The sequence below is a fragment of the Taudactylus pleione genome, unplaced genomic scaffold (assembly GCF_031769625.1).
Source record: "Taudactylus pleione unplaced genomic scaffold, aTauple2 ptg001043l, whole genome shotgun sequence".
NCBI classification, from domain to species: Eukaryota; Metazoa; Chordata; class Amphibia; order Anura; family Myobatrachidae; genus Taudactylus; species Taudactylus pleione.
In genome coordinates this window covers 55,517-83,059 of record NW_028285444.1, presented here as the reverse complement: position 1 = coordinate 83,059, position 27,543 = coordinate 55,517, and the positions used below count along the sequence as shown (strand labels likewise).

General features: G+C 47.9%; 1 protein-coding gene across 1 annotated transcript; it reads right to left on the bottom strand.

Annotated features, from left to right (window-relative positions):
* Positions 1–1,597: 1,597 nt before the first annotated feature.
* LOC148453992 (diamine acetyltransferase 1-like) lies at positions 1,598–23,341 on the bottom strand. Its single transcript, XM_088461401.1, has 6 exons — positions 23,333–23,341; positions 19,295–19,346; positions 17,267–17,347; positions 4,886–4,987; positions 4,753–4,793; positions 1,598–1,852 (listed from the first exon to the last, which is right to left on the bottom strand). The coding sequence occupies exons 1-6, from the start codon at positions 23,339–23,341 to the stop codon at positions 1,598–1,600; spliced, it is 540 nt and encodes a 179-aa protein (XP_088317527.1).
* Between the last annotated feature and the right edge of the window lie 4,202 nt (positions 23,342–27,543).

Sequence of the window (27,543 nt, the reverse complement as noted above, 5' to 3'; positions counted from 1 at the left end):
TGCAACATAGTCGGCCTCCAACGCTAATTGGGGTGTGAGCTACTTTAGAAAAATGAAAGCTCCTGAAGAGCTACTAACATTGTAGAAAAAAAAAATCTGGTTAATAAATTAAACAATTAAAGGTAATTTAATGACAAAAAAAAAAATTTCATATATAATAAAAATGCATTTAATTATTACAGTGATGTTGTTTTAGTTTGTAAATAAAATGTAAGCACAGACACATTTCACTGTTAATTACCGGCTCCAAGGAGAAACGTGCAGTAGAGGAGCACAAGATATCGGCAGGGCTGGGCGGGAGTCACTCGCTCCGCTGTAGCGTAGACGCCGTGGGTGGAACCACAGGACAGCACGTCAGGTGATTGCTATAGAGGCTGCGGAAATCACCTGACGTGCTTCCCTGCGGCTCCACCCATGGCGTCGATGCCATGGGAGAGCACACGTCAGAGGTCACTTCCTCCTAGTTGACCCGGCAGTACTGCAGCTACAGTAGGTGAGCTACCAAAATTAAGACCACGAGCTGCAGGTTGGAGACCCCTGGTCTAAGGGCTGGATTCAATGAGCCTCGTCAATTTAACGCTTGGGGAAAAGGGTGATAGCCCCGGCTGTAACTTTTACGCCTGAAGCTATTCAATTTAAGGCCCTTTTACTTGCGTGGTAAATCTGCTGCTAACGAGCGTTAACCCATAGATTCCGGGATAAATAGCTGGAGCTAGGGGTAAACCTGTTGGTGACTGCAGTGTTCAGCGCAGAAAGCCCTATTTAATGCTGATTTCTGTTGGAGCCTCAGGAGGAGGGGAACAGAAATCTGTGGCTTGGATACAAATAAAGAGTTAGGGGTAAGAACCGCCGACAGTGGTACTTCCTGCCGTAGCTCAGTGTGTTCTGAGTGCTCCATAAGAGGTGGGTTCTCCTGCTGTGGCTCTGTACCACAAGGGCTACTTACATACTGTTAGATATAACATTACCTAATTAGTAAACCATAAAACCTATTCAAAAATAAAATCATGCAAATGGATTTTTGAAACCTTTTAAATGCACATGAAACGTCCGGAATGTACACACCTAAATAATAGTGATGGGAGCAGGCGGCCTGGGGGCCATGTGTTACTCTTCCCATTGGGTGAGTGCGTAGGCGGGCTTGGTATACACCAGTGTCTGGTATATTTCATGCTGTCTCATCTTCCTTTGGAAACATGGAGCCACGTGTTAGACCACGTAAAAATATACTACATCATATTTCCCCCCCAGAATAAAGGCTCTTATCGCATTGAAAACTGAAATATACACTTATTTTTGTTCTCTCCTTCTGTTCATCTTTTTCCTACATATTTTATCCCTGATTGTAAATGAATATCCCGTGCAGAGCTTTATGCCGCTACGTCAGCAGACTGCTAATTGGACGCTTACCCTCTTTGCGTCATTTTATTACTATGCATTCAAAAATGGAAACATGACTAGAAGTTTACAGAATCCTGTGTGTGACCGTGTAGACGGAAACCAGCACGCTGGCTAAAGCTGGACATACATAGTCATTTTACACCTTTTTTTATTATTATCATTTCCTGGACACAAAGTGTTATCTTATTACTGCAGTTCATTGTTCTGGATGTGAGATATGATATGAATGTGGTTCCTTATAGGTCTGAACTGTGACTCCTGACATTGCTCGTACACAGTGACAGTCACTCGCTGCTATACGTTTAATGTCCTCTACAGAGAATCTAAACAGGTGCCAGCCTTCGGCGTCCGTCAGGTCCTCGGCGCCTTTCCTCTTGTAGTATTCTATAGATGTCGCGTTCCAGTACAAGGAGATGAAATACAGAGCTCTGCAGTGTTGCTCAATGGCTTCCTAGAAAGAAAGAAATTGCAAAGAGGAAGGTTTATATAAATACACTCAATAAATGCATTCACATATAAAGAAAATACAGACTTTATAAAGGAGTTTCAGTTGTGATATATTATATAATGATAAACTACTTTTACGGCAGACCCTCAGTCTATCATTTGCACGCCTTTCATTTTATCTTAATAAATGAGCTTAATTGAAGAAAAAAGCCATGTCCCAGACACAGCTTACTCCCAAGAGCCCCGGCTGCGCATTGTGTTCAAATCAGGTTGTCTGGCTAGTTTATAGCTAGCTCAGCCAATCAGGGCTTCCCAAGCTTCTGAATGGACTTGAAAATGAAACAAAGCTCCTGATAGGCTGTCCGGCTTTTCACGGTCTGGGTTCTCCGGAGCAAGTTGCATCAAGGACGTGGGCTTTCTTTGAATCCAATTGAACTACGTCAGATCAAGGCAGGGACAGGGTATAATTCAGTTATGGAATTTATGGTGGCATATGGAGGTGACCGGGTATAGTCCTATGCTCTGGCAGCAAATCTAGATCTCTCTGTATTGGGTGAAGACCCTTGTTCCTTTGTCTGTCACTATAATAGGGGGATGCGTTCAGCATCCCGATGGTCGGGATGCCAATGCTTACATTACCAGCATCGGCATACCGACGCCAGTCTGAATCCCTGTGCCAGCATACTGACCGCCAGGATTCCGAAGGTAAGTAGCGGGGAGGATGGGGGAGGGTTATATTTAGGGGTTAGACACTAGGGGGAGGTTTAGGGTGTGGGGAGGGAGAGGCACCAAAGAGGGAGGGTTAGCATACTGACCAACAAGTGTCGGTATGTAAATCCTGTCAAGATCCCAGCGTTGGGATTCTGAGCGCCAGGATCCCGACTGTCGGTATTTCATACCAATCCCATAATAGGAATGTGATGGCTGCATTGGATACCCGCATACTCATACAACAACTTTTATCTCCTTGGATTGACAACACTGCCGGGAGAGGACATCAAAGCCCTAACGTTATTCTTATCATCAACACTTAACTATCCATGGTGTGGGGAATCGACCTTTCCCATCAATATGGTGTGAGAGAGAGGGGGGGGGGCATTGACCTTAAATAATTGATGTTGATATCAAATGCCTACAACAGTGTTGGCGAGCCGAAAAAGCGGGTGGCCGCATGGAGGAAGGCTTACCTGGTAGAGGTAAAGCTGAAACTACACGCATGCTGAAGAATACAAACCCACAACCACCAGTAAGAAGGTAGAGTTCCTATCAAGTGAGAACAGTCTAGCTCCGCTCTTACATATAGTGGAATTGCTTTGTAACCCTCTCCCTGCCAAGATGCATGAATTTGCAATGTTCCACCGTAGCCAGAATCCCAACCATGCCGTCAAATAAGTGCCAAGGTTCCAAACCTGCAAATGTAGGCCACCTGGCTTCCTGAACTAGCTCTGACCCAATAGAAAGCATTGATGAAATCACCCAAAGGTTGTGTCCCACCTGCGATCTGGACCCTGTGTCAACCAAGTATCTAATAGGGTGTATTGATGCCATTGGCCAAGTATATGCCAATATACAGTAGTATAATGCTATGCTATAAAGCTTTAGATGTCCTCTTCTAAAAGCCCTTATTTCCAACTCAACTGCATGACCACCTACTGACCAATATCGAACATTTCCTTTTCTAGGAACGTTTATTGCGAAAGTGGCTGCAACTCAACTGGAAACCCGTCTGTCAAACCCATAGAACTTCTGCTCCATTCCAGTCAGGAGATGACATGGCGCTGAATCAGTCCTGGTAAGTGTGCTTAATGGTCTAACGGCAGGAGACAGCATTTGGTACCGTGGACCATGGGGATACTAATTGAGCGCCTGGAATATTTCTGTGTACTGGATGGTACTCTCCTTAACTGGTTCAAATCTTTGCTCACCGGCAGGTCACAGAGTGTCCTCAAAAGTATACTCATCGTCACCAGTGCCACTGTCCTGTCCACATGGCCTGGTCTACTGTACCACCGCTATGCAGATGCTACTCCACCATATCTGTGCTTTACTCTGGGTTCTGAGGGCCTGATTCAGCGATGCACGCAATGTCCATGTCAGACACTAGAGCAATATTTTTTTGTTGCTACTGCGCTCTGCTGCTCCTCTGTACACGTACAGCGATTGGTCAGCGACTGTTGTAGATAGGATGGTGCGTCGATGGTGTAGTGGTCCCATCCATCAGCGCTCTTGAGCATTGCTCACATATGCAAAGTGGACGTGGCAGGGATTGCTCAGTCCGTCGCACGGAAGTACACACGAGGAATGCATAAACTAGAATTTGATTCTATTGTCGCTTGCAAATCCGTAACAACTTGCAGTTGCGCATGAACGACGTGCACCTTTGGATCAGGACCACCGTTTAATAGGAGGGCAGCTAACAAGAATGATCACCAGGTACATATTGAATTTAAAGAATAAAAAATATTTATGTCCTTTAAAAGAATTTAAAAAAAAATTATTATCTTTGTGTCAGGATTGTGTAGATGTATCCAGTCTTGTGTGAGGAAAGTTTGGTTATGTCGGAGTAAGTTTTAGTTGCTGAACTAATCGCATGAAAATAACCAGTGAGGATTGTTTTTCACTATTGTTACCCGGTTCTCCATGCGTAAGTGTATTAAATGCAAAACAACCCTGGTTCTGCATTTAAGCTGTCACTTAGTAAGTGTATCCCATAATGTATGGATTCATAAAAAAAATGTTTTATTCAAACACTCCAAGAAAACACAGGAAAATAAAATAATTTCCAGCATATCTGGCGCATCGAAAAATGTGATAATTGGTCATCACAGTATAAACGATGAGGGGTACAGAGGTCAGATGATCATATACTCAGACTGCGCAGGTCGGGTAATGATGTAAACTCACCTGGCTTATCCTCCTCAGTATTTCTGATCCAATTCCCAAACCTGTTAAAAAATGTTAAATTTAGTACAAAATTGATGTAAAAAAAAAAGGATTAAATGAAAGCAATACAAAAACTGATTAAACCAGTTCTTACCTCTGTATGGCTCCATGACAAAGAAATCCTCAAGGTGAAGGGTCTTCCCCACCCAAGGATCGTACGTCAGATAATACATAGCGAACCCCACCTTAGCACTGCCTGGAATAAGAGAGAGATGGGTCATAAAGCTGTAATTAGGTCCTGGCGGCTCCTCTAATACATATAGCTGTAATCAGGTCCTGGTGGCTCCTCCAATACATATAGCTGTAATCAGGTCCTGGTGGCTCCCCTAATACATATAGCTGTAATCAGGTCCTGGTGGCTCCTCCAATACATATAGCTGTAATCAGGTCCTGGTGGCTCCCCCAATACATATTGCTGTAATCAGGTCCTGGTGGTTCCCCCAGTACATATAGCTGTAATCAGGTCCTGGTGGCTCCCCCAATACATATAGCTGTAATCAGGTCCTGGTGGTTCCCCCAGTACATATAGCTGTAATCAGGTCCTGGTGGCTCCTCCAATACATATAGCTGTAATCGGGTCCTGGTGGCTCCCCCAATACATATAGCTGTAATCAGGTCCTGGTGGCTCCCCCAATACATATAGCTGTAATCAGGTCCTGGTGGCTCCCCCAATACATATAGCTGTAATCAGGTCCTGGTGGCTCCCCCAATACATATAGCTGTAATCAGGTCCTGGTGGCTCCCCCAATACATATAGCTGTAATCAGGTCCTGGTGACTCCCCCAATACATATAGCTGTAATCAGGTAACTGGTGGCTCCCCTAATACATATAGCTGTAATCAGGTCCTGGTGGTTCCCCCAGTACATATAGCTGTAATCAGGTCCTGGTGGTTCCCCCAATACATATAGCTGTAATCAGGTCCTGGTGGCTCCCCCAATACATATAGCTCTAATCAGGTCCTGGTGGCTCCCCTAATACATATAGCTGTAATCAGGTCCTGGTGGTTCCCCCAGTACATATAGCTGTAATCAGGTCCTGGTGGCTCCCCCAATACATATAGCTGTAATCAGGTCCTGGTGGTTCCCCCAGTACATATAGCTGTAATCAGGTCCTGGTGGCTCCTCCAATACATATAGCTGTAATCGGGTCCTGGTGGCTCCCCCAATACATATAGCTGTAATCAGGTCCTGGTGGCTCCCCCAATACATATAGCTGTAATCAGGTCCTGGTGGCTCCCCCAATACATATAGCTGTAATCAGGTCCTGGTGGCTCCCCCAATACATATAGCTGTAATCAGGTCCTGGTGGCTCCCCCAATACATATAGCTGTAATCAGGTCCTGGTGACTCCCCCAATACATATAGCTGTAATCAGGTAACTGGTGGCTCCCCTAATACATATAGCTGTAATCAGGTCCTGGTGGTTCCCCCAGTACATATAGCTGTAATCAGGTCCTGGTGGTTCCCCCAATACATATAGCTGTAATCAGGTCCTGGTGGCTCCCCCAATACATATAGCTCTAATCAGGTCCTGGTGGCTCCCCTAATACATATAGCTGTAATCAGGTCCTGGTGGCTCCCCTAATACATATAGCTGTAATCAGGTCCTGGAGGTGGTTCCCCCAATACATATAGCTGTAATCAGATCCTGGTGACTCCCCCAATACATACAGCTGTAATCAGGTCCTGGTGGCTCCCCCATTACATATAGCTGTAATCAGGTTCTGGCGGCTCCCCCAATACATATAGCTCTAATCAGGTCCTGGTGGTTCCCCCAGTACATATAGCTGTAATCAGGTCCTGGTGGTTCCCCCAGTACATACAGCTGTAATCAGGTCCTGGCGACTCCCCCTATACATATATCTGTAATCAGGTCCTGGTGGTACCCCAATACATATAGCTGTAATCAGGTCCTGGTGGCTCCCCCAATACATATAGCTGTAATCAGGTCCTGGTGGCTCCCCCAATACATATAGCTGTAATCAGGTCCTGGTGACTCACCCAATACATATAGCTGTAATCAGGTCCTGGTGGCTCCCCCAATACATATAGCTGTAATCAGGTCCTGGTGACTCCCCCAATACATATAGCTGTAATCAGGTCCTGGTGGCTCCCCCAATACATATAGCTGTAATCAGGTCCTGGTGGCTCCCCCAATACATATAGCTGTAATCAGGTCCTGGTGGTTCCCCCAATACATATAGCTGTAAGCAGGTCCTGGCGGCTCCCCAATACATATAGATGTAATCAGGTCCTGGTGGTCCCCCAATACATATAGCTGTAATCAGGTCCTGGTGGTTCCCCCAATACATATAGCTGTAAGCAGGTCCTGGCGTCTCCCCCTATACATATATCTGTAATCAGGTCCTGGTGGTCCCCCAAAACATATAGCTGTAATCAGGTAACTGGTGGCTCCCCCAATACATATAGCTGTAATCAGGTAACTGGTGGCTCCCCCAATACATATAGCTGTAATCAGGTCCTGGCTGCTCCCCCAATATATATAGCTGTAATCAGGTCCTGGTGGCTCCCCCAATACATATAGCAGTGCCTTGGGGTGGTTTGGCTGGGCTAGTTTGGGGGTGTCCTTGGCTCTGGATTTGAGCCTTAGTATGTTAGGGACCTGCCCGACAAGAGGTTACCCGGATATGGTGGGCAGGCCCATAACCTTGGCCAAGATTATGCCAAAAACCTCTATTGTATTTACTGCAAAATGAATTTATTTATATATAATCAGTTAATTTGGAGTTGTGCACCTGTATTTCCTCTTTGTGTATATATCAATGGTCTCCACAGGTAGCACCTCCAATTATATATATATATGTCCAGAATGTGCAGTCTGAGATCCATTTTCTTTAGCTGTAATCAGGTCCTGGTGGTTCCCCCAATACATATAGCTGTAATCAGGTCCTGGTGGTTCCCCCAATACATATAGCTGTAATCAGGTCCTGGTGGTTCCCCCAATACATATATCTGTAATCAGGTCCTGGTGGTTCCCCCAATACATATAGCTGTAATCAGGTCCTGGTGGCTCCCCCAATACATATAGCTGTAATCAGGTCCTGGTGGTTCCCCCCATATACATATAGCTGTAATCAGGTCCTGGTGGCTCCCCCAATACATATAGCTGTAATCAGGTCCTGGTGGTTCCCCCAATACATATATCTGTAATCAGGTCCTGGTGACTCCCCCAATACATATATCTGTAATCAGGTCCTGGTGGTTCCCCCAATACATATAGCTGTAATCAGGTCCTGGTGGCTCCCCCAATACATATAGCTGTAATCAGGTCCTGGCGGCTCCCCCAATACATATAGCTGTAATCAGGTCCAGGTGGTTCCCCCCATATACATATAGCTGTAATCAGGTCCTGGTGGTTCCCCCCATATACATATAGCTGTAATCAGGTCCTGGTGGCTCCCCCAATACATATAGCTGTAATCAGGTCCTGGTGGCTCCCCCAATACATATAGCTGTAATTAGGTCCTGGTTGCTCCCCAAATACATATAGCTGTAATCAGGTCCTGGTGGCTCCCCCAATACATATAACTGTAATCAGGTCCTGGTGGCTCCCCCAATACATATATCTGTAATCAGGTCCTGGTGACTCCCCCAATACATATTGCTGTAATCAGGTCCTGGTGGTTCCCCCAATACATATAGCTGTAATCAGGTCCAGGTGGTTCCCCCCATATACATATAGCTGTAATCAGGTCCTGGTGGTTCCCCCCATATACATATAGCTGTAATCAGGTCCTGGTGGCTCCCCCAATACATATAGCTGTAATCAGGTCCTGGTGGCTCCCCCAATACATATAGCTGTAATTAGGTCCTGGTTGCTCCCCAAATACATATAGCTGTAATCAGGTCCTGGTGGCTCCCCCAATACATATAACTGTAATCAGGTCCTGGTGGCTCCCCCAATACATATATCTGTAATCAGGTCCTGGTGACTCCCCCAATACATATTGCTGTAATCAGGTCCTGGTGGTTCCCCCAATACATATAGATGTAATCAGGTCCTGGCGGTTCCCCCAAGACATATAGATGTAATCAGGTCCTGGCGGCTCCCCCAATACATATAGCTGTAATCAGGTCCTGGTGGCTCCCCCAATACATATAGCTGTAATCAGGTCCTGGCGGCTCCCCAATACATATAGATGTAATCAGGTCCTGGCGGCTCCCCCAATACATATAGCTGTAATCAGGTCCTGGTGGTTCCCCCAATACATATATAGATGTAATCAGGTCCTGGTGGTTCCCCCAATACATATAGATGTAATCAGGTCCTGGCGGCTCCCCCAATACATATAGCTGTAATCAGGTCCTGGTGGCTCCCCCAATACATATAGCTGTAAGCAGGTCCTGGCGGCTCCCCAATACATATAGATGTAATCAGGTCCTGGCGGCTCCCCCAATACATATAGCTGTAATCAGGTCCTGGTCGTTCCCCCAATACATATAGATGTAATCAGGTCCTGGCGGCTCCCCCAATACATATAGCTGTAATCAGGTCCTGGTGGTTCCCCCAATACATATAGATGTAATCAGGTCCTGGCGGCTCCCCCAATACATATATCTGTAATCAGGTCCTGGTGACTCCCCCAATACATATTGCTGTAATCAGGTCCTGGTGGTTCCCCCAATACATATAGATGTAATCAGGTCCTGGTGGTTCCCCCAATACATATAGATGTAATCAGGTCCTGGCGGCTCCCCCAATACATATAGCTGTAATCAGGTCCTGGTGGCTCCCCCAATACATATAGCTGTAATCAGGTCCTGGCGGCTCCCCAATACATATAGATGTAATCTGGTCCTGGCGGCTCCCCCAATACATATATCTGTAATCTGGTCCTGGTGGTTCCCCCAATACATATAGCTGTAATCATGTAACTGGTGGCTCCCCTAATACATATAGCTGTAATCAGGTCCTGGCGACTCCCCCAATACATATAGCTGTAATCAGGTAACTGGTGGCTCCCCCAATACATATAGCTGTAATCAGGTAACTGGTGGCTTCCCCAATACATATAGCTGTAATCAGGTCCTGGTGGTTCCCCCAATACATATATCTGTAATCAGGTCCTGGTGGTTCCCCCAATACATATAGCTGTAATCAGGTCCTGGTGGTTCCCCCAATACATATAGCTGTAATAGGGTCCTGGTGGTTCCCCCCATATACATATAGCTGTAATCAGGTCCTGGTGGCTCACCCAATACATATAGCTGTAATCAGGTCCTAGTGGCTCCCCCAATACATATAGCTGTAATCAGGTCCTGGTGGTTCCCCCAATACATATATCTGTAATCAGGTCCTGGTGGTTCCCCCAATACATATAGCTGTAATCAGGTCCTGGTGGCTCCCCCAATACATATAGCTGTAATCAGGTCCTGGTGGTTCCCCCCATATACATATAGCTGTAATCAGGTCCTGGTGGCTCCCCCAATACATATAGCTGTAATCAGGTCCTGGTGGTTCCCCCAATACAAATATCTGTAATCAGGTCCTGGTGACTCCCGCAATACATATATCTGTAATCAGGTCCTGGTGGTTCCCCCAATACATATAGCTGTAATCAGGTCCTGGTGGCTCCCCCAATACATATAGCTGTAATCAGGTCCTGGCGGCTCCCCCAATACATATAGCTGTAATCAGGTCCAGGTGGTTCCCCCCATATACATATAGCTGTAATCAGGTCCTGGTGGTTCCCCCCATATACATATAGCTGTAATCAGGTCCTGGTGGCTCCCCCAATACATATAGCTGTAATCAGGTCCTGGTGGCTCCCCCAATACATATAGCTGTAATTAGGTCCTGGTTGCTCCCCAAATACATATAGCTGTAATCAGGTCCTGGTGGCTCCCCCAATACATATAACTGTAATCAGGTCCTGGTGGCTCCCCCAATACATATATCTGTAATCAGGTCCTGGTGACTCCCCCAATACATATTGCTGTAATCAGGTCCTGGTGGTTCCCCCAATACATATAGATGTAATCAGGTCCTGGCGGTTCCCCCAAGACATATAGATGTAATCAGGTCCTGGTGGCTCCCCCAATACATATAGCTGTAATCAGGTCCTGGTGGCTCCCCCAATACATATAGCTGTAATCAGGTCCTGGCGGCTCCCCAATACATATAGATGTAATCAGGTCCTGGCGGCTCCCCCAATACATATAGCTGTAATCAGGTCCTGGTGGTTCCCCCAATACATATATAGATGTAATCAGGTCCTGGTGGTTCCCCCAATACATATAGATGTAATCAGGTCCTGGCGGCTCCCCCAATACATATAGCTGTAATCAGGTCCTGGTGGCTCCCCCAATACATATAGCTGTAAGCAGGTCCTGGCGGCTCCCCAATACATATAGATGTAATCAGGTCCTGGCGGCTCCCCCAATACATATAGCTGTAATCAGGTCCTGGTCGTTCCCCCAATACATATAGATGTAATCAGGTCCTGGCGGCTCCCCCAATACATATAGCTGTAATCAGGTCCTGGTGGTTCCCCCAATACATATAGATGTAATCAGGTCCTGGCGGCTCCCCCAATACATATATCTGTAATCAGGTCCTGGTGACTCCCCCAATACATATTGCTGTAATCAGGTCCTGGTGGTTCCCCCAATACATATAGCTGTAATCAGGTCCTGGTGGTTCCCCCAATACATATAGCTGTAATCAGGTCCTGGTGGTTCCCCCCATATACATATAGCTGTAATCAGGTCCTGGTGGCTCCCCCAATACATATAGCTGTAATCAGGTCCTGGTGGTTCCCCCAATACATATATCTGTAATCAGGTCCTGGTGACTCCCCCAATACATATATCTGTAATCAGGTCCTGGTGGTTCCCCCAATACATATAGATGTAATCAGGTCCTGGTGGTTCCCCCAATACATATAGCTGTAATCAGGTCCTGGTGGCTCCCACAATACATATAGCTGTAATCAGGTCCTGGCGGCTCCCCCAATACATATAGCTGTAATCAGGTCCTGGTGGTTCCCCCAATACATATAGATGTAATCAGGTCCTGGCGGCTCCCCCAATACATATATCTGTAATCAGGTCCTGGTGACTCCCCCAATACATATTGCTGTAATCAGGTCCTGGTGGTTCCCCCAATACATATATCTGTAATCAGGTCCTGGTGGTTCCCCCAATACATATAGCTGTAATCAGGTCCTGGTGGTTCCCCCAATACATATAGCTGTAATCAGGTCCTGGTGGTTCCCCCCATATACATATAGCTGTAATCAGGTCCTGGTGGCTCCCCCAATACATATAGCTGTAATCAGGTCCTGGTGGTTCCCCCAATACATATATCTGTAATCAGGTCCTGGTGACTCCCCCAATACATATATCTGTAATCAGGTCCTGGTGGTTCCCCCAATACATATAGATGTAATCAGGTCCTGGTGGTTCCCCCAATACATATAGCTGTAATCAGGTCCTGGTGGCTCCCCCAATACATATAGCTGTAATCAGGTCCTGGCGGCTCCCCCAATACATATAGCTGTAATCAGGTCCAGGTGGTTCCCCCCATATACATATAGCTGTAATCAGGTCCTGGTGGTTCCCCCCATATACATATAGCTGTAATCAGGTCCTGGCGGCTCCCCCAATACATATATCTGTAATCAGGTCCTGGTGACTCCCCCAATACATATTGCTGTAATCAGGTCCTGGTGGTTCCCCCAATACATATAGCTGTAATCAGGTCCTGGTGGTTCCCCCAATACATATAGCTGTAATCAGGTCCTGGTGGTTCCCCCCATATACATATAGCTGTAATCAGGTCCTGGTGGCTCCCCCAATACATATAGCTGTAATCAGGTCCTGGTGGTTCCCCCAATACATATATCTGTAATCAGGTCCTGGTGACTCCCCCAATACATATATCTGTAATCAGGTCCTGGTGGTTCCCCCAATACATATAGATGTAATCAGGTCCTGGTGGTTCCCCCAATACATATAGCTGTAATCAGGTCCTGGTGGCTCCCACAATACATATAGCTGTAATCAGGTCCTGGCGGCTCCCCCAATACATATAGCTGTAATCAGGTCCTGGTGGTTCCCCCAATACATATAGATGTAATCAGGTCCTGGCGGCTCCCCCAATACATATATCTGTAATCAGGTCCTGGTGACTCCCCCAATACATATTGCTGTAATCAGGTCCTGGTGGTTCCCCCAATACATATATCTGTAATCAGGTCCTGGTGGTTCCCCCAATACATATAGCTGTAATCAGGTCCTGGTGGTTCCCCCAATACATATAGCTGTAATCAGGTCCTGGTGGTTCCCCCCATATACATATAGCTGTAATCAGGTCCTGGTGGCTCCCCCAATACATATAGCTGTAATCAGGTCCTGGTGGTTCCCCCAATACATATATCTGTAATCAGGTCCTGGTGACTCCCCCAATACATATATCTGTAATCAGGTCCTGGTGGTTCCCCCAATACATATAGATGTAATCAGGTCCTGGTGGTTCCCCCAATACATATAGCTGTAATCAGGTCCTGGTGGCTCCCCCAATACATATAGCTGTAATCAGGTCCTGGCGGCTCCCCCAATACATATAGCTGTAATCAGGTCCAGGTGGTTCCCCCCATATACATATAGCTGTAATCAGGTCCTGGTGGTTCCCCCATATACATATAGCTGTAATCAGGTCCTGGTGGCTCCCCCAATACATATAGCTGTAATCAGGTCCTGGTGGCTCCCCCAATACATATAGCTGTAATTAGGTCCTGGTTGCTCCCCAAATACATATAGCTGTAATCAGGTCCTGGTGGCTCCCCCAATACATATAACTGTAATCAGGTCCTGGTGGCTCCCCCAATACATATATCTGTAATCAGGTCCTGGTGACTCCCCCAATACATATTGCTGTAATCAGGTCCTGGTGGTTCCCCCAATACATATAGATGTAATCAGGTCCTGGCGGTTCCCCCAAGACATATAGATGTAATCAGGTCCTGGCGGCTCCCCCAATACATATAGCTGTAATCAGGTCCTGGTGGCTCCCCCAATACATATAGCTGTAATCAGGTCCTGGCGGCTCCCCAATACATATAGATGTAATCAGGTCCTGGCGGCTCCCCCAATACATATAGCTGTAATCAGGTCCTGGTGGTTCCCCCAATACATATATAGATGTAATCAGGTCCTGGTGGTTCCCCCAATACATATAGATGTAATCAGGTCCTGGCGGCTCCCCCAATACATATAGCTGTAATCAGGTCCTGGTGGCTCCCCCAATACATATAGCTGTAAGCAGGTCCTGGCGGCTCCCCAATACATATAGATGTAATCAGGTCCTGGCGGCTCCCCCAATACATATAGCTGTAATCAGGTCCTGGTCGTTCCCCCAATACATATAGATGTAATCAGGTCCTGGCGGCTCCCCCAATACATATAGCTGTAATCAGGTCCTGGTGGTTCCCCCAATACATATAGATGTAATCAGGTCCTGGCGGCTCCCCCAATACATATATCTGTAATCAGGTCCTGGTGACTCCCCCAATACATATTGCTGTAATCAGGTCCTGGTGGTTCCCCCAATACATATAGATGTAATCAGGTCCTGGTGGTTCCCCCAATACATATAGATGTAATCAGGTCCTGGCGGCTCCCCCAATACATATAGCTGTAATCAGGTCCTGGTGGCTCCCCCAATACATATAGCTGTAATCAGGTCCTGGCGGCTCCCCAATACATATAGATGTAATCTGGTCCTGGCGGCTCCCCCAATACATATATCTGTAATCTGGTCCTGGTGGTTCCCCCAATACATATAGCTGTAATCATGTAACTGGTGGCTCCCCTAATACATATAGCTGTAATCAGGTCCTGGCGACTCCCCCAATACATATAGCTGTAATCAGGTAACTGGTGGCTCCCCCAATACATATAGCTGTAATCAGGTAACTGGTGGCTTCCCCAATACATATAGCTGTAATCAGGTCCTGGTGGCTCCCCCAATACATATAACTGTAATCAGGTCCTGGTGGCTCCCCCAATACATATAGCTCTAATCAGGTCCTGGTGGCTTCCCCAATACATATAGCTGTAATCAGGTCCTGGTGACTCCCCCTATACATATAGCTGTAATCAGGTCCTGGTGGCTTCCCCAATACATATAGCTGTAATCAGGTCCTGGTGACTCCCCCAATACATATAGCTGTAATCAGGTCCTGGTGGTTCCCCCAATACATATAACTGTAATCAGGTCCTGGTGACTCCCCCAATACATATAGCTGTAATCAGGTCCTGGTGGTTCCCCCAATACATATAGCTGTAATCAGGTCCTGGTGGTTCCCCCAATACATATAGCTGTAATCAGGTCCTGGTGGCTCCCCCAATACATATAGCTGTAATCAGGTCCTGGTGGTTCCCCCAATACATATAGCTGTTATCAGGTCCTGGTGGTTCCCCCAATACATATAGCTGTAATCAGGTAACTGGTGGCTCCCCCAATACATATAGCTGTAATCAGGTAACTGGTGGCTCCCCCAATACATATAGCTGTAATCAGGTCCTGGTGACTCCCCCTATACATATAGCTGTAATCAGGTCCTGGTGGCTCCCCCAATACATATAGCTGTAATCAGGTCCTGGTGGTTCCCCCAATACATATAGCTGTAATCAGGTCCTGGTGGCTCCCCCAATACATATAGCTGTAATCAGGTCCTGGTGGCTCCCCCAATACATATAGCTGTAATCAGGTAACTGGTGGCTCCCCCAATACATATAGCTGTAATCAGGTCCTGGTGGCTCCCCCAATACATATAGCTGTAATCAGGTCCTGGTGGTCCCCCAATACATATAGCTGTAATCAGGTCCTGGTGACTCCCCCAATACATATAGCTGTAATCAGGTCCTGGTGGCTCCCCCAATACATATAGCTGTAATCAGGTAACTGGTGGTTCCCCCAATACATATAGCTGTAATTAGGTCCTGGTGGCTCCCCCAATACATATAGCTGTAATCAGGTCCTGGTGGCTCCCCCAATACATATAGCTGTAATTAGGTCCTGGTGGCTCCCCCAATACATATAGCTGTAATCAGGTCCTGGTGGCTCCCCCAATACATATAGCTGTAATCAGGTAACTGGTGGTTCCCCCAATACATATAGCTGTAATCAGGTCCTGCTGGTTCCCCCAGTACATATAGCTGTAATCAGGTAACTGGTGGCTCCCCCAATACATATAGCTGTAATCAGGTCCTGGTGGCTCCCCCAATACATATAGCTGTAATCAGGTCCTGGTGGTCCCCCAATACATATAGCTGTAATCAGGTCCTGGTGACTCCCCCAATACATATAGCTGTAATCAGGTCCTGGTGGCTCCCCCAATACATATAGCTGTAATCAGGTCCTGGTGACTCCCCCAATACATATAGCTGTAATCAGGTAACTGGTGGCTCCCCCAATACATATAGCTGTAATCAGGTCCTGGTGGTTCCCCCAATACATATAGCTCTAATCAGGTAACTAGTGGCTCCCCCAATACATATAGCTGTAATCAGGTAACTGGTGGCTCCCCCAATACATATAGCTGTAATCAGGTCCTGGCGGCTCCCCCAATACATACAGCTGTAATCAGGTCCTGGTGGTCCCCCAATACATACAGCTGTAATCAGGTCCTGGTGGTCCCCCAATACATATAGCTGTAATCAGGTCCTGGTGACTCCCCCAATACATATAGCTGTAATCAGGTCCTGGTGGCTCCCCCAATACATATAGCTGTAATCAGGTCCTGGCGACTCCCCCAATACATATAGCTGTAATCAGGTAACTGGTGGCTCCCCCAATACATATAGCTGTAATCAGGTCCTGGTGGTTCCCCCAATACATATAGCTCTAATCAGGTAACTGGTGGCTCCCCCAATACATATAGCTGTAATCAGGTCCTGGCGGCTCCCCCAATACATACAGCTGTAATCAGGTCCTGGTGGTCCCCCAATACATATAACTGTAATCAGGTCCTGGTGACTCCCCCAATACATATAGCTGTAATCAGGTCCTGGTGGTTCCCCCAATACATATAGCTGTAATCAGGTCCTGGTGGCTCCCCCAATACATATAGCTGTAATCAGGTCCTGGTGGCTCCCCCAATACATATAGCTGTAATTAGGTCCTGGTGGCTCCCCCAATACATATAGCTCTAATCAGGTCCTGGTGGCTCCCCCAATACATATAGCTGTAATCAGGTCCTGGTGGCTCCCCCAATACATATAGCTGTAATCAGGAACTGGTGGCTCCCCCAATACATATAGCTGTAATCAGGTCCTGGTGACTCCCCCAATACATATAGCTGTAATCAGGTCCTGGTGACTCCCCCAATACATATAGCTGTAATCAGGTCCTGGTGACTCCCCCAATACATATAGCTGTAATCAGGTCCTGGTGACTCCCCCAATACATATAGCTGTAATCAGGTCCTGGTGGGACCCCCAACTTACTTTCATTGGCGCTTGGCTTTGGCAGTTCCGCTATCAGACATCGGTAACAGGGGTGCTCTCCAAAGCCATCTTCTAATAAATCTGGGAGGGTAATCAGAAGGGAATCACTATTCTACTAATTGTTACTGCTAGCAATAAATAACCTTAAACTACTCAGATTAATCTGTCACAATAAAAACTCCCTGATTGCACAGCGCTGTATATAACATTCTCTCTGCACAGCGCTGTATATCACACTCTCTCTGCACAGCGCTGTATATCACATTCTCTCTGCACAGCGCCGTATATCACATTCTCTCTGCACAGCGCTGTATATCACATTCTCTCTGCACAGCGCTGTATATCACATTCTCTCTGCACAGCGCTGTATATCACATTCTCTCTGCACAGCGCTGTATATCGCATTCTCTCTGCACAGCGCTGTATATCGCACTCTCTCTGCACAGCGCGGTATATCGCATTCTCTCTGCACAGCGCTGTATATCGCATTCTCTCTGCACAGCGCTGTATATCACACTCTCTCTGCACAGCGCTGTATATCACATTCTATGCACAGCGCTGTATATCACATTCTCTGCACAGTGCCGTATATCACATTCTCTCTGCACAGCGCCGTATATCACATTCTCTCTGCACAGCGTTATATATCACACTCTATCTGCACAGCGCTATATATCGCATTCTCTCTGCACAGCGCTTTATATCACATTCTCTCTGCACAGCGCTGTATATATCACATCCTCTCTGCACAGCGCTGTATATCACATTCTCTCTGCACAGCGCTGTATATCACATTCTCTGCACAGCGCTGTATATCACACTCTCTCTGCACAGCGCTGTATATCACATTCTCTCTGCACAGCGCCGTATATCACACTCTCTCTGCACAGCGCCGTATATCACATTCTCTCTGCACAGCGCCGTATATCACATTCTCTCTGCACAGCGCTGTATATATCATTCTCTCTGCACAGCGCTGTATATCACATTCTCTCTGCACAGCGCTGTATATCGCATTCTCTGCACAGCGCTGTATATCACATTCTCTCTGCACAGCGCCGTATATCGCACTCTCTCTGCACAGCGCCGTATATCACATTCTCTCTGCACAGCGCTGTATATCACATTCTCTCTGCACAGCGCTGTATATCACATTCTCTCTGCACAGCGCTGTATATCACATTCTCTCTGCACAGCGCCGTATATCACATTCTCTGTGCACAGCGCTGTATATCACATTCTCTCTGCACAGCGCTGTATATCACATTCTCTCTGCACAGCGCTGTATATCACATTCTCTCTGCACAGCGCTGTATATCGCATTCTCTGCACAGCGCTGTATATCACATTCTCTCTGCACAGCGCCGTATATCACATTCTCTCTGCACAGCGCTGTATATCACATTCTCTCTGCACAGCGCTGTATATCACATTCTCTCTGCACAGCGCTGTATATCACATTCTCTCTGCACAGCGCCGTATATCACATTCTCTCTGCACAGCGCTGTATATCACATTCTCTCTGCACAGCGCTGTATATCACATTCTCTCTGCACAGCGCTGTATATCACATTCTCTCTGTAATTACATTTATTATTATTTTTTTGTTTTTGTGGGGGTTGGCGGGTGGGGGGTATTAGTTTAATCTTTCTGGCTGCCTGTCTCAGTACTGTCTTATACCAATGAGAGGGTCCAATCTTTGTGTCTGTATTATTCCAGCTGTAATACAGTATGTCAGAGTACTGTAATATAGATTTTGTTTTTGGTTGAACAATTAATTTTTAGGGTGAATATGTTTTATCTAATAAGTATTAGGTTCTCTGCAAGTTATGGCTTTGTGGAACTATAAGTCAGAGAATGTCCATTGACACTTGGTGACAGACTCAAACATCACATATTGTAGCAATATACAGTAATATAATAGTGACATATATATATATATATATATATATAATATATATAACATTAAGCTTATATATTTGTAAATATCATGATTGATATAAGTATTTTCAGCCCGTATCATCTCACCTTTCTCTGTTAGTTGCACAGCATGTGGCATGTTTTCATAATTAGCAAGCTCCTAATTAATAAGAAAAGAGAAGTATCATTTATTCTGTGTGTGATACATATTTAGTTGTATTAATCTCTCCGCGCCCCTGGGGACTTCTGTTTAACTCCAGTTTTGTACATTTAGCTGAATAATAATAACGTATTGTTTCTAATTAAAGCTGCCTACACACATAGCGATATTTTACCCGGTTTGGCCGATTTCGAAGAATCGCGACGACAAATCGTGTAAAATATGCCCAAATCGTCAGTGTCCAGTCACGATCACAATGCCAATGCATGTCCCCGCTGGTCGTACATCGCATCTTCAGATCTGCCGTGCTGTAGGGCAGATTTGCCAATCTGGGACACGATGCACAGGATGCATGATAGATCTTAGGTCAGATTGGACATTTTATTGCTCCAAATCGTGACCACGACTGCCGGGGAGCTGCCTGGGGAGAGTTCAGGGGAAATCGTGCCTCAGGTCGGATCGTGAGCACATCGCTATGTGTGTGGGCACCTTAAGGGCCTGATTCAGACCCGTTCGCACGCAGCTGTCCGCATCCAAAGTATGCAAATCGCGCGATCAGAAGCAAGACATTAGCACGCCCATTATGTCTTGCCGTGCGATCGCGGTATGTATTTAGACACCCACCAGCCTGACACAAGACGCCCACTTTCCCTTAGTAACCTACATCATCTCCAGGAGGTGTATTAAACAATCGGTAACATCGGACTTATACGCAGCACTTGTGGCTGACCATACCCTACCGCAAGCACTGTGTGTAATTCAGCCATGTGACGTGTACTATGACGCGGCATCTTAATTATGCACGCCCCTGAAATGGTGTTCAGATACACAGACACGCCTGCGTTCGCACCACTACACCCCCATTACCATCGACCACCCCCTGTCACCACCCACAAACAGCTCGTCCTGTCACTCATGCTTGTGGAGCGCCTGTGTACAGGGTGCGAACGCTTCCCGATCGCATGGACTAGTTTGCGTACGCGCACTGGGTCTTGTACACATATGCGGCTTGCAAACATCGGCAGGCTGCGTGCGAACGCAGCCTTGCGTCTGGGTCTGAATCAGGCCCTGAATGCAATAACTGTAGTCCCTCAGCATACAGGATATATATATAAAAAAGGTGAGATCAGATATTTCTGAAATGATGTTCCCCATGTCCACCTATTTCATGTGAATATTGGATATTGGCATAGCGGCCATAGGGACCTATTTATTAAACCTAAAAATTCTCTGGAGATAATTAGGTTTAGAGCTCTCATGGAGTTGTAGCTAATTATAGGTGGAATTCATCATTCCTCCTCTCCATAAGTATCTATTCCGGTACCTGTCATTTTTGCGATGACAGCTTTTCGGGAAATAGATACTTTTCCCTCTCTACACTACCTTATCGCATCTGGAAACAGTGCTGCGCATGCTCTGTTACATCTGTAAAACCAGCGCATGCGCAGCACTGCCTACAGATGCGGTAAGTTTGTGTACCCCCCCGACCCCCCTCCCCCCTCCGCTCACCTCCCCCCCCCCGACTTACCTGTCCACGCAGCAGCCTCCGGCTCCGTCCTGCTGGTCTGTCATGTGGTTTCCCAGCAGATCACATGATAGATTAGAGCACACATGTCCGACCAGCCTCCGGAGCCTGAGGACGGAGCAGAGCGCCGGAGGGACTCGTCGGGGGACCTGCACACGCGGATACAGGTAAGTCGATTCTGCTATTCACCACCTCACAGTGGCGAATAGTAACTGCATCAAATTCCGAAAATTGATAATTTTCAGAATTTGATGAATACCACAATTTCCACATCCCCATACTAATGTACTAATGTACCCATACTAATGTACTAATGTACCCATACTAATGTACTAATGTATGGGGAGTGTGGAAATTAACGCAGGGGAACTTAGCAAGGAGATATCTGTGATATCTCCTATGCTAAGTGGCTACATGAATACCAAAATAACGTTATTTAAGGAAAATGTCCTTAAAAACGCTATTTTAGTGTTGATGAATAGGCCCCATAGTGTGTAGATAATACCAGTATTTGTCATATATACTGGTATTATCTACACACTGGGGCCTCCGTGAGTCAGGGTAGAGGCAGAGGTATCGAGTGTACAGGCACTACATGTAGCATGATGCTTTCGCCACCTCACTTTAATCAGTCGCAGGAGATCAGAGCAGTCGCTGGGCGTGGCCTCTTTAATAACGAATTCTGCTTTCTGATGGCGGCTGTGGTCGGGCCCCGCAGCGTCCTGGTCCCTCACTGCTTCGGGGGGTGGGTCCTCGCTAGAACCGGGACGTGGACGGCATTGCTCTAAGGAGCGGTGTTTGTCCTCCGTGCTGCTGGTGATCTGGGGCCCGCGCACAGATGTGACTCCCTGGCCTGTGGTGTCCTCTAGCCGTATGCACCCCTCGTACTGCAGACCCCTGTGACCTTGTAGCCAGCAGCCCATTGTGACACAAGCACCTGAGTCAGGGGATGGCACCAGGCTGTGGCCTGTATGGGGGGGGCTGTGTAGTATCTGGGCAGCGTATTATGAAACAGAACCCAACAGTTTCGTAGTAAATACAGAAGTGAAGATAACAGTTACAGGTGTATTCTGCCTTTGGCCAATTACTAATGATTTTCATCACAGGAAACATTATCTATGAGCCAGTGACGTGACCAGTGTGTGCTGCCTGCGTGCTGAGGGCCTGATTCAGAGCCGCTCGTTCGCTCCAAGCGATGTTCGCACATCTGCGCATGCGTATGGGTCGTAATGCGCATGCGCCAACCAGTCAGTGCGGTCGGAAATCCTGTGATCGCAAAATAGCGAGGGGCTGCTAATTTGAGTGACAGGATGAGGCGTTTGTGGGTGGTAACAGGGGAAGGTGCTTGAAAACGGGGAGTGGTGATCTGAACGCAGGCGTGCCAAACGGTCAAAACGGGCGTTTTAGGGGTGTGCATAATTAACAAAGCAGCGTCATTGACCACGTCACTTGGTTGTCTTTTAGCCAGAACTGCTCGCATGATTGCGGTAGGAAAATGCTACCACAAGAATAGCGAGCAGTTCATACGCCTTTCGATGTACTCGATTAATCAAATAAATAGCGGAGATGACGTCTGATGCGAACGGCCAAGGGGCGTCTTTACAAAATAGCGAGCGCATGTTTCGGACACTCGCTCAGACATAGAGGCGTCAACAGACCGCAAAGAGCGAGCGCTCAATTTAAATAGCCGGACCATTTCTCTGAACGAGCAAGCGCAAATAGCGTCCGGCTCTGAATGAGGTCCACAGAACATATAGGCAGATGGGACACGGGCACTCTGTATATACCATTATATACCATGCATGTACTCTTTTGTACTGTTATTGTTGTACTGTACCTATAAAGCACTTTGTACCCTGCTGTACGCACTCTGCGCCTGGTTCTGCAGGGAAGCCGCTGGGCAGTACCGTCCAACTAAAATGCAAATGCAGCAGTCATCTGTAGGAAATAGACACCTCCCGCATTGCATCGCAACCATCCGCTGACGCAGACCCTGGGCTCGGCCCGCATACAAAATGGGGACGCCGCACCCCTATTTCGTAGAACGGTCCTGGTCGCCACACCCCAAACGACGCAGCATGTTAATCATTCTGCGGCTACGGGAGGACTGCAAGCGATCGGGCAGGATCCGTTCTGCACATGCGCAGATCCAGAACCATTGGCTTTGTATAAACCATCGCGTTTTGTGTACAAATTCAAACCAGGCCCTCTGTACAGTGCTGTGTACCCCACTGGCAACTAATAAAGGATGATAATCATAATAATAATAATAATAATACTTCTTGCTATTAGCAAAGATTCCTAATATAAAGTCCTGAGCACAGAAGAATTATAACAGACAGTAATGCGACCGTGTCCCCTATGTATATGGATATACTGTACATCTAGAACTTTGTGACCTGATATCGGCAGGTTTTGGATTTCGGCTTTGCATCGTGTTTGGCAGGGGCTGGCTGGCAACTTTTAGCATGGGGGGCAAATGCATGCAGGCGGCCCTGGCAGAGGAGTAGCGTGTAGCCAGGGTGCCCGGAGCACGTGCATGCTACGGCGCCCCCCCCCCCTCCCCTCCCTCAAGTGTTCCAGGGAGGAGGGGAGGCCATATGGGATTAATGTAAAGTAAAAATAAAGATTAGGGGCAGCCCTCTGTAGTGGCGCCCATATGCTGTGCCCCAGAAGAGGACCCCCTTATGCAGGCCTCCAGTAGTGCCCCCAGTAGTGATCCCCCTATGTAGTGCCCCTTATACAGTACCCCCAGTAGTGGTCCCCACTGTGCAGTGCCCCTTGTGCCCTCAGTAGTGGTACCCCTATGCAGTGCCCCTTGTGCCCCCAGTAGTAAGCCCCTTATATAGTTCCCCTAGTAGTGGTAGCCTCTATGCAGTGCCCCAAGTAGCAGTCCACCCCCCATGCAGTGCCCCCAATAGTAGTAACCCTTATGCAGTGCCCCCAATAGTAGTAACCCTTATGCAGTGCCCCTTAAATAGTGGCCCCAGTTGTAGTCTCCCCCCTATGCAGTACCCTCAGTATTACCCTTTATATAGAGCCCCCAGCAGTGATCCCCCGATGCAGAGCCCCCAGTGGTAGTCCCCTCCCCCCTATGCAGTGCCCCTAGTAGTAGTCCCCTCCCCCTATGCAGTGCCCCTAGTAGTAGTCCCCTCCCCCCATGCAGTGCCCCTAGTAGTAGTCCCCTCCCCTCTATACAGTGCCCCTAGTAGTAGTCCCCTCCCCCCTATGCAGTGCCCCTAGTAGTAGTCCCCTCCCCCCTATGCAGTGCCCCTAGTAGTAGTCCCCTCCCCCCTATGCGGTGTCCCTAGTAGTAGTCCCCCCTTGTAGTGCCCCCAGTAGTAGTAGTCCCCCCTCTTAAAAGCCCCCAGTAGTAGTCCCCAGTAGTGGTCTCCCCCTTGTAGTGCGCCCAGTAGTGGTCTCCCCCTTGTAGTGCGCCCAGTAGTAGTCCCCCACTTTGTAGTGTCCCCAGTAGTGGTCTCCCCTCTTGTAGGCCCCCAGTAGTGCTCTCCCCCTAGTAGACACACACATAATAAAAAAATAAACACTTACCTGAATCCCCGCTCCCGCCGCCGTCATCCGCTTCTCCGTCTGTCCTCCCAGGCCGGGCCTCTCTGCATTATGGGAGAGACGTCATGACGCCTCTCCCATTACCCACTGCAGTAGCTGGAAGATGGAGCGGCTCCGGCAGTGGGCGCAGCAGCAGCTAATGAGAGTCTGACAGAGTCTCATTGGCTGCTATTTAAAACAAACACACAACTGACGGCGCCGGCGGCTGTGTGTTTGTCAGTCACTGTGTAGCACTGACCGAACTCCGTCCGGTCAGCGCTACACGCGCGGTGCAGGCAGCTGTGTCACAGAGATACAGGCGGCCTGCGGCCCGCATGGCGCTGCAACCCGGGGGGCCCAGCCCGCCACTGGTGTTTGGTACAGTCTGTACTTCTTGTTCTCTGCAGACTCTTTTTAGTTTCCTTTGGGGTCTGCAACCTGGGAGACTTGGAACATTCATGTGATGCGTCTGTACTTAGTTACATCATATAAAAATGGCTTCCCTGGAGACCAATATTTGCTTGTAACACGGGCTGATATATATCACACTAGCTGACGTACCCGGCGTTGCCTGGGTTTAAATCTTCAAGCTGTTAAGTTTTATTATGTGATGTCGTCCAAATCCATCCAGTGGGAGGCCCAGAACATACTCCCCGGGTCACAGTTCTGCCCAGCGTACACCAACAAAAGGTCCGACCAAGACCCTAACCCCTCTAAAACCTGGCCAGGGTCCAACTGAACCACCTTGCATTGGTTTCATCCCAATTGGTGCAGGGGTGTCCGAATGCATAACCAGACAAACACATAGGGCCTGATTCAGAGCCGGACGCAATTAGCGCTCGCTCGTTCAGAAAAAGGGGGTGGCTATTCAAATGAACCGTTCGCTCTTTGCGGTCTGTTGACGCCTCTAGGTCTGAACGAGCGCACAAAACATACATCGACCAGGGTATGAACTGCTCGCTATTCTTGTGGCTGGTTTTTCCTACCACTATATTGCGAGCAGTTCTGACTATAAAACAACCCAGTGACGTGGTCAATGACACTGCTGTATTAATTATGCACACCCATAAAACGCCCGTTTTGACCTTCAAGCACGCCTGCGTTCGGATCTCCACTCCCCGTTTTAAAGCACCTTCCCCTGTTACCACCCACATACGCCTCCTTCTGTCACTCAAAGTAGCAGGCATTCGCGATATAGTGAACAAACGATTTTCGGGGGCACTGACTGGTTCGCGCATGCGTATTATAAACCGTACGCATGCGCAGATGTGCGAACATCACTTGGAACAAGTGTACTGCCGCTTACGAGCGGCTCTGAATCAGGCCCATAGACCAATGAATTTTATATATAAGATATATTTATACATACAGTTATCTTTTGTTTGTTTTGTCATTTTCAGATGTGCTTTCCTTGTTGGTGCGTAACTCCGTGGTGCACACAGAGGGCCTGATTCTGTAAGGGATGCATGTGAGAGATCGCACGCACGCACTCGGCCGATGTTTGCGCCTCTGCATGCGTATGTGTCATTGCGGCCGGCTAAAGTTTCACACGGCTTGCGCAGTGAGGACGGAGACGGCTTGCGCAGTGAGGACGGAGACGGAGAAGTGTCATTTGTGGGTGGGGACGGGGGGGGGGGGGGCGTGCGAACCCAGGTGTGCCTGTGCGTCTGAACGCCGTTATAGGGGCGTGAATAATTATAGCTGTGCGGCGGCATATGCAGCCAGACAACTCGATGCACGCAGGAAGTGGCCAAAATCCTGCGCGAGGTCAGGTCATCCTCTATTGTGCACCTGGGTCCAGTGGTTCTCGATGTTACCAATGTTTGCACTATCCGGCGTACTGATTGAGTAGAGGGAGATGAACGGCACTATGTATTGCTGGGCGTCTGCATCCTTGTGCTGCGGTTTCCGTGTGTATGCACTGATTAGCATATACACGCAGCGGCCGAATGCGTGCGATCTCTCACATGCGTCCAGTCCTGTTATTAGGTTCCCTGCAGCGCCCTGGTCTGGCAGTTACCGCTCTGTAGTACAAGCAGGAATATATTCCACACAGGGCCGGATTAAGAGCAGGGCGACAGGGGCGGTCGTCCTGGGGCCCCCACACACTGTCCCTGACCACATGCCCGGCAAAAACCTTGATCGCGATCTACTGGAAGCTCACGGAGCTCACACCTGTAGATCGCGATCAACTTACGGTAAGTGGGAACGTTGGCCTCTGAATACTGATCGCTTCAGAGGCCAGCGTTCCCAGTGATGCAGTGCGCGGGTGATGTCATGACGTCACCCGCGCACTGCAGAGGAGAGGAGCCTGCCCGCCAGATTCAGCAGACAGCGGTAGCAGCAGTAGCTGTGACGGCGGGACTCGGGAGCTGTGACGGTGTGGAGCGAAGACAGGTAAGTTTTTTTAACAGGGGTGTGGGCGGGGAGGGAGAGCTACTGGAGGCAGTACTTTATGGGGCACATCTACAGAGGGCTTTTAAGAAGAGGCACAACTACTGGGGGCATTGCAGGGCGCATTGGAGGAAAGGCACATAATGGGGGCATTGGAGAAGGGGCACAACTACTGGGGGCATTTAAGAAGAGGCACAACTACTGGGGGCATTGCAGGGGGCATTGGAGGAAAGGCACAAATACTGGGGGCATTGGAGAAGGGGCACATCTACTGGGGGCATTGCAGGGGGCACAAACACTGGGGGCATTGGAGGAAATGCACAAATTCTGGGGGCATTGAAGAAGGGGCACAAATACTGGGGGCATTGTAGGAAAGGCACAAATACAGGGGGCATTGCAGAAGGGGCACAACAACTGGGGGCATTCCAGAAGGGGCACAACTACAGGGGGCTTTGGACATCAGGCAGATAGACTGGTATGTGTATATATATATATATATATATATATATATATATTTATATTTATTTTTTTATATATATAACTTATTGATAGGTGCTCCCACACGTTTGTTGCCCAGGGGCCCCCACAGAGTGGCTGCGGCCTGATTCCACAGAGTGACTGCAGCCTACCTGCTGGGGCCAACTTACTTGTAATGCCTGGAAGTGTGTTTTGTGGGCTCTGGACCATTTGCTGAAGGCCCTGAATTTCTTGTGCCATCTATGCCACCAA

Coding starts and splice junctions, on each gene's coding strand:
- LOC148453992 (XM_088461401.1), bottom strand. Junction 4,988..17,266: donor AAAGCCAAGCGCCAATGAAA/GTAAGTTGGGGG, acceptor CTCTTATTCCAG/GCAGTGCTAAGGTGGGGTTC. Junction 1,853..4,752: donor TACTGAGGAGGATAAGCCAG/GTGAGTTTACAT, acceptor CTTTCTTTCTAG/GAAGCCATTGAGCAACACTG.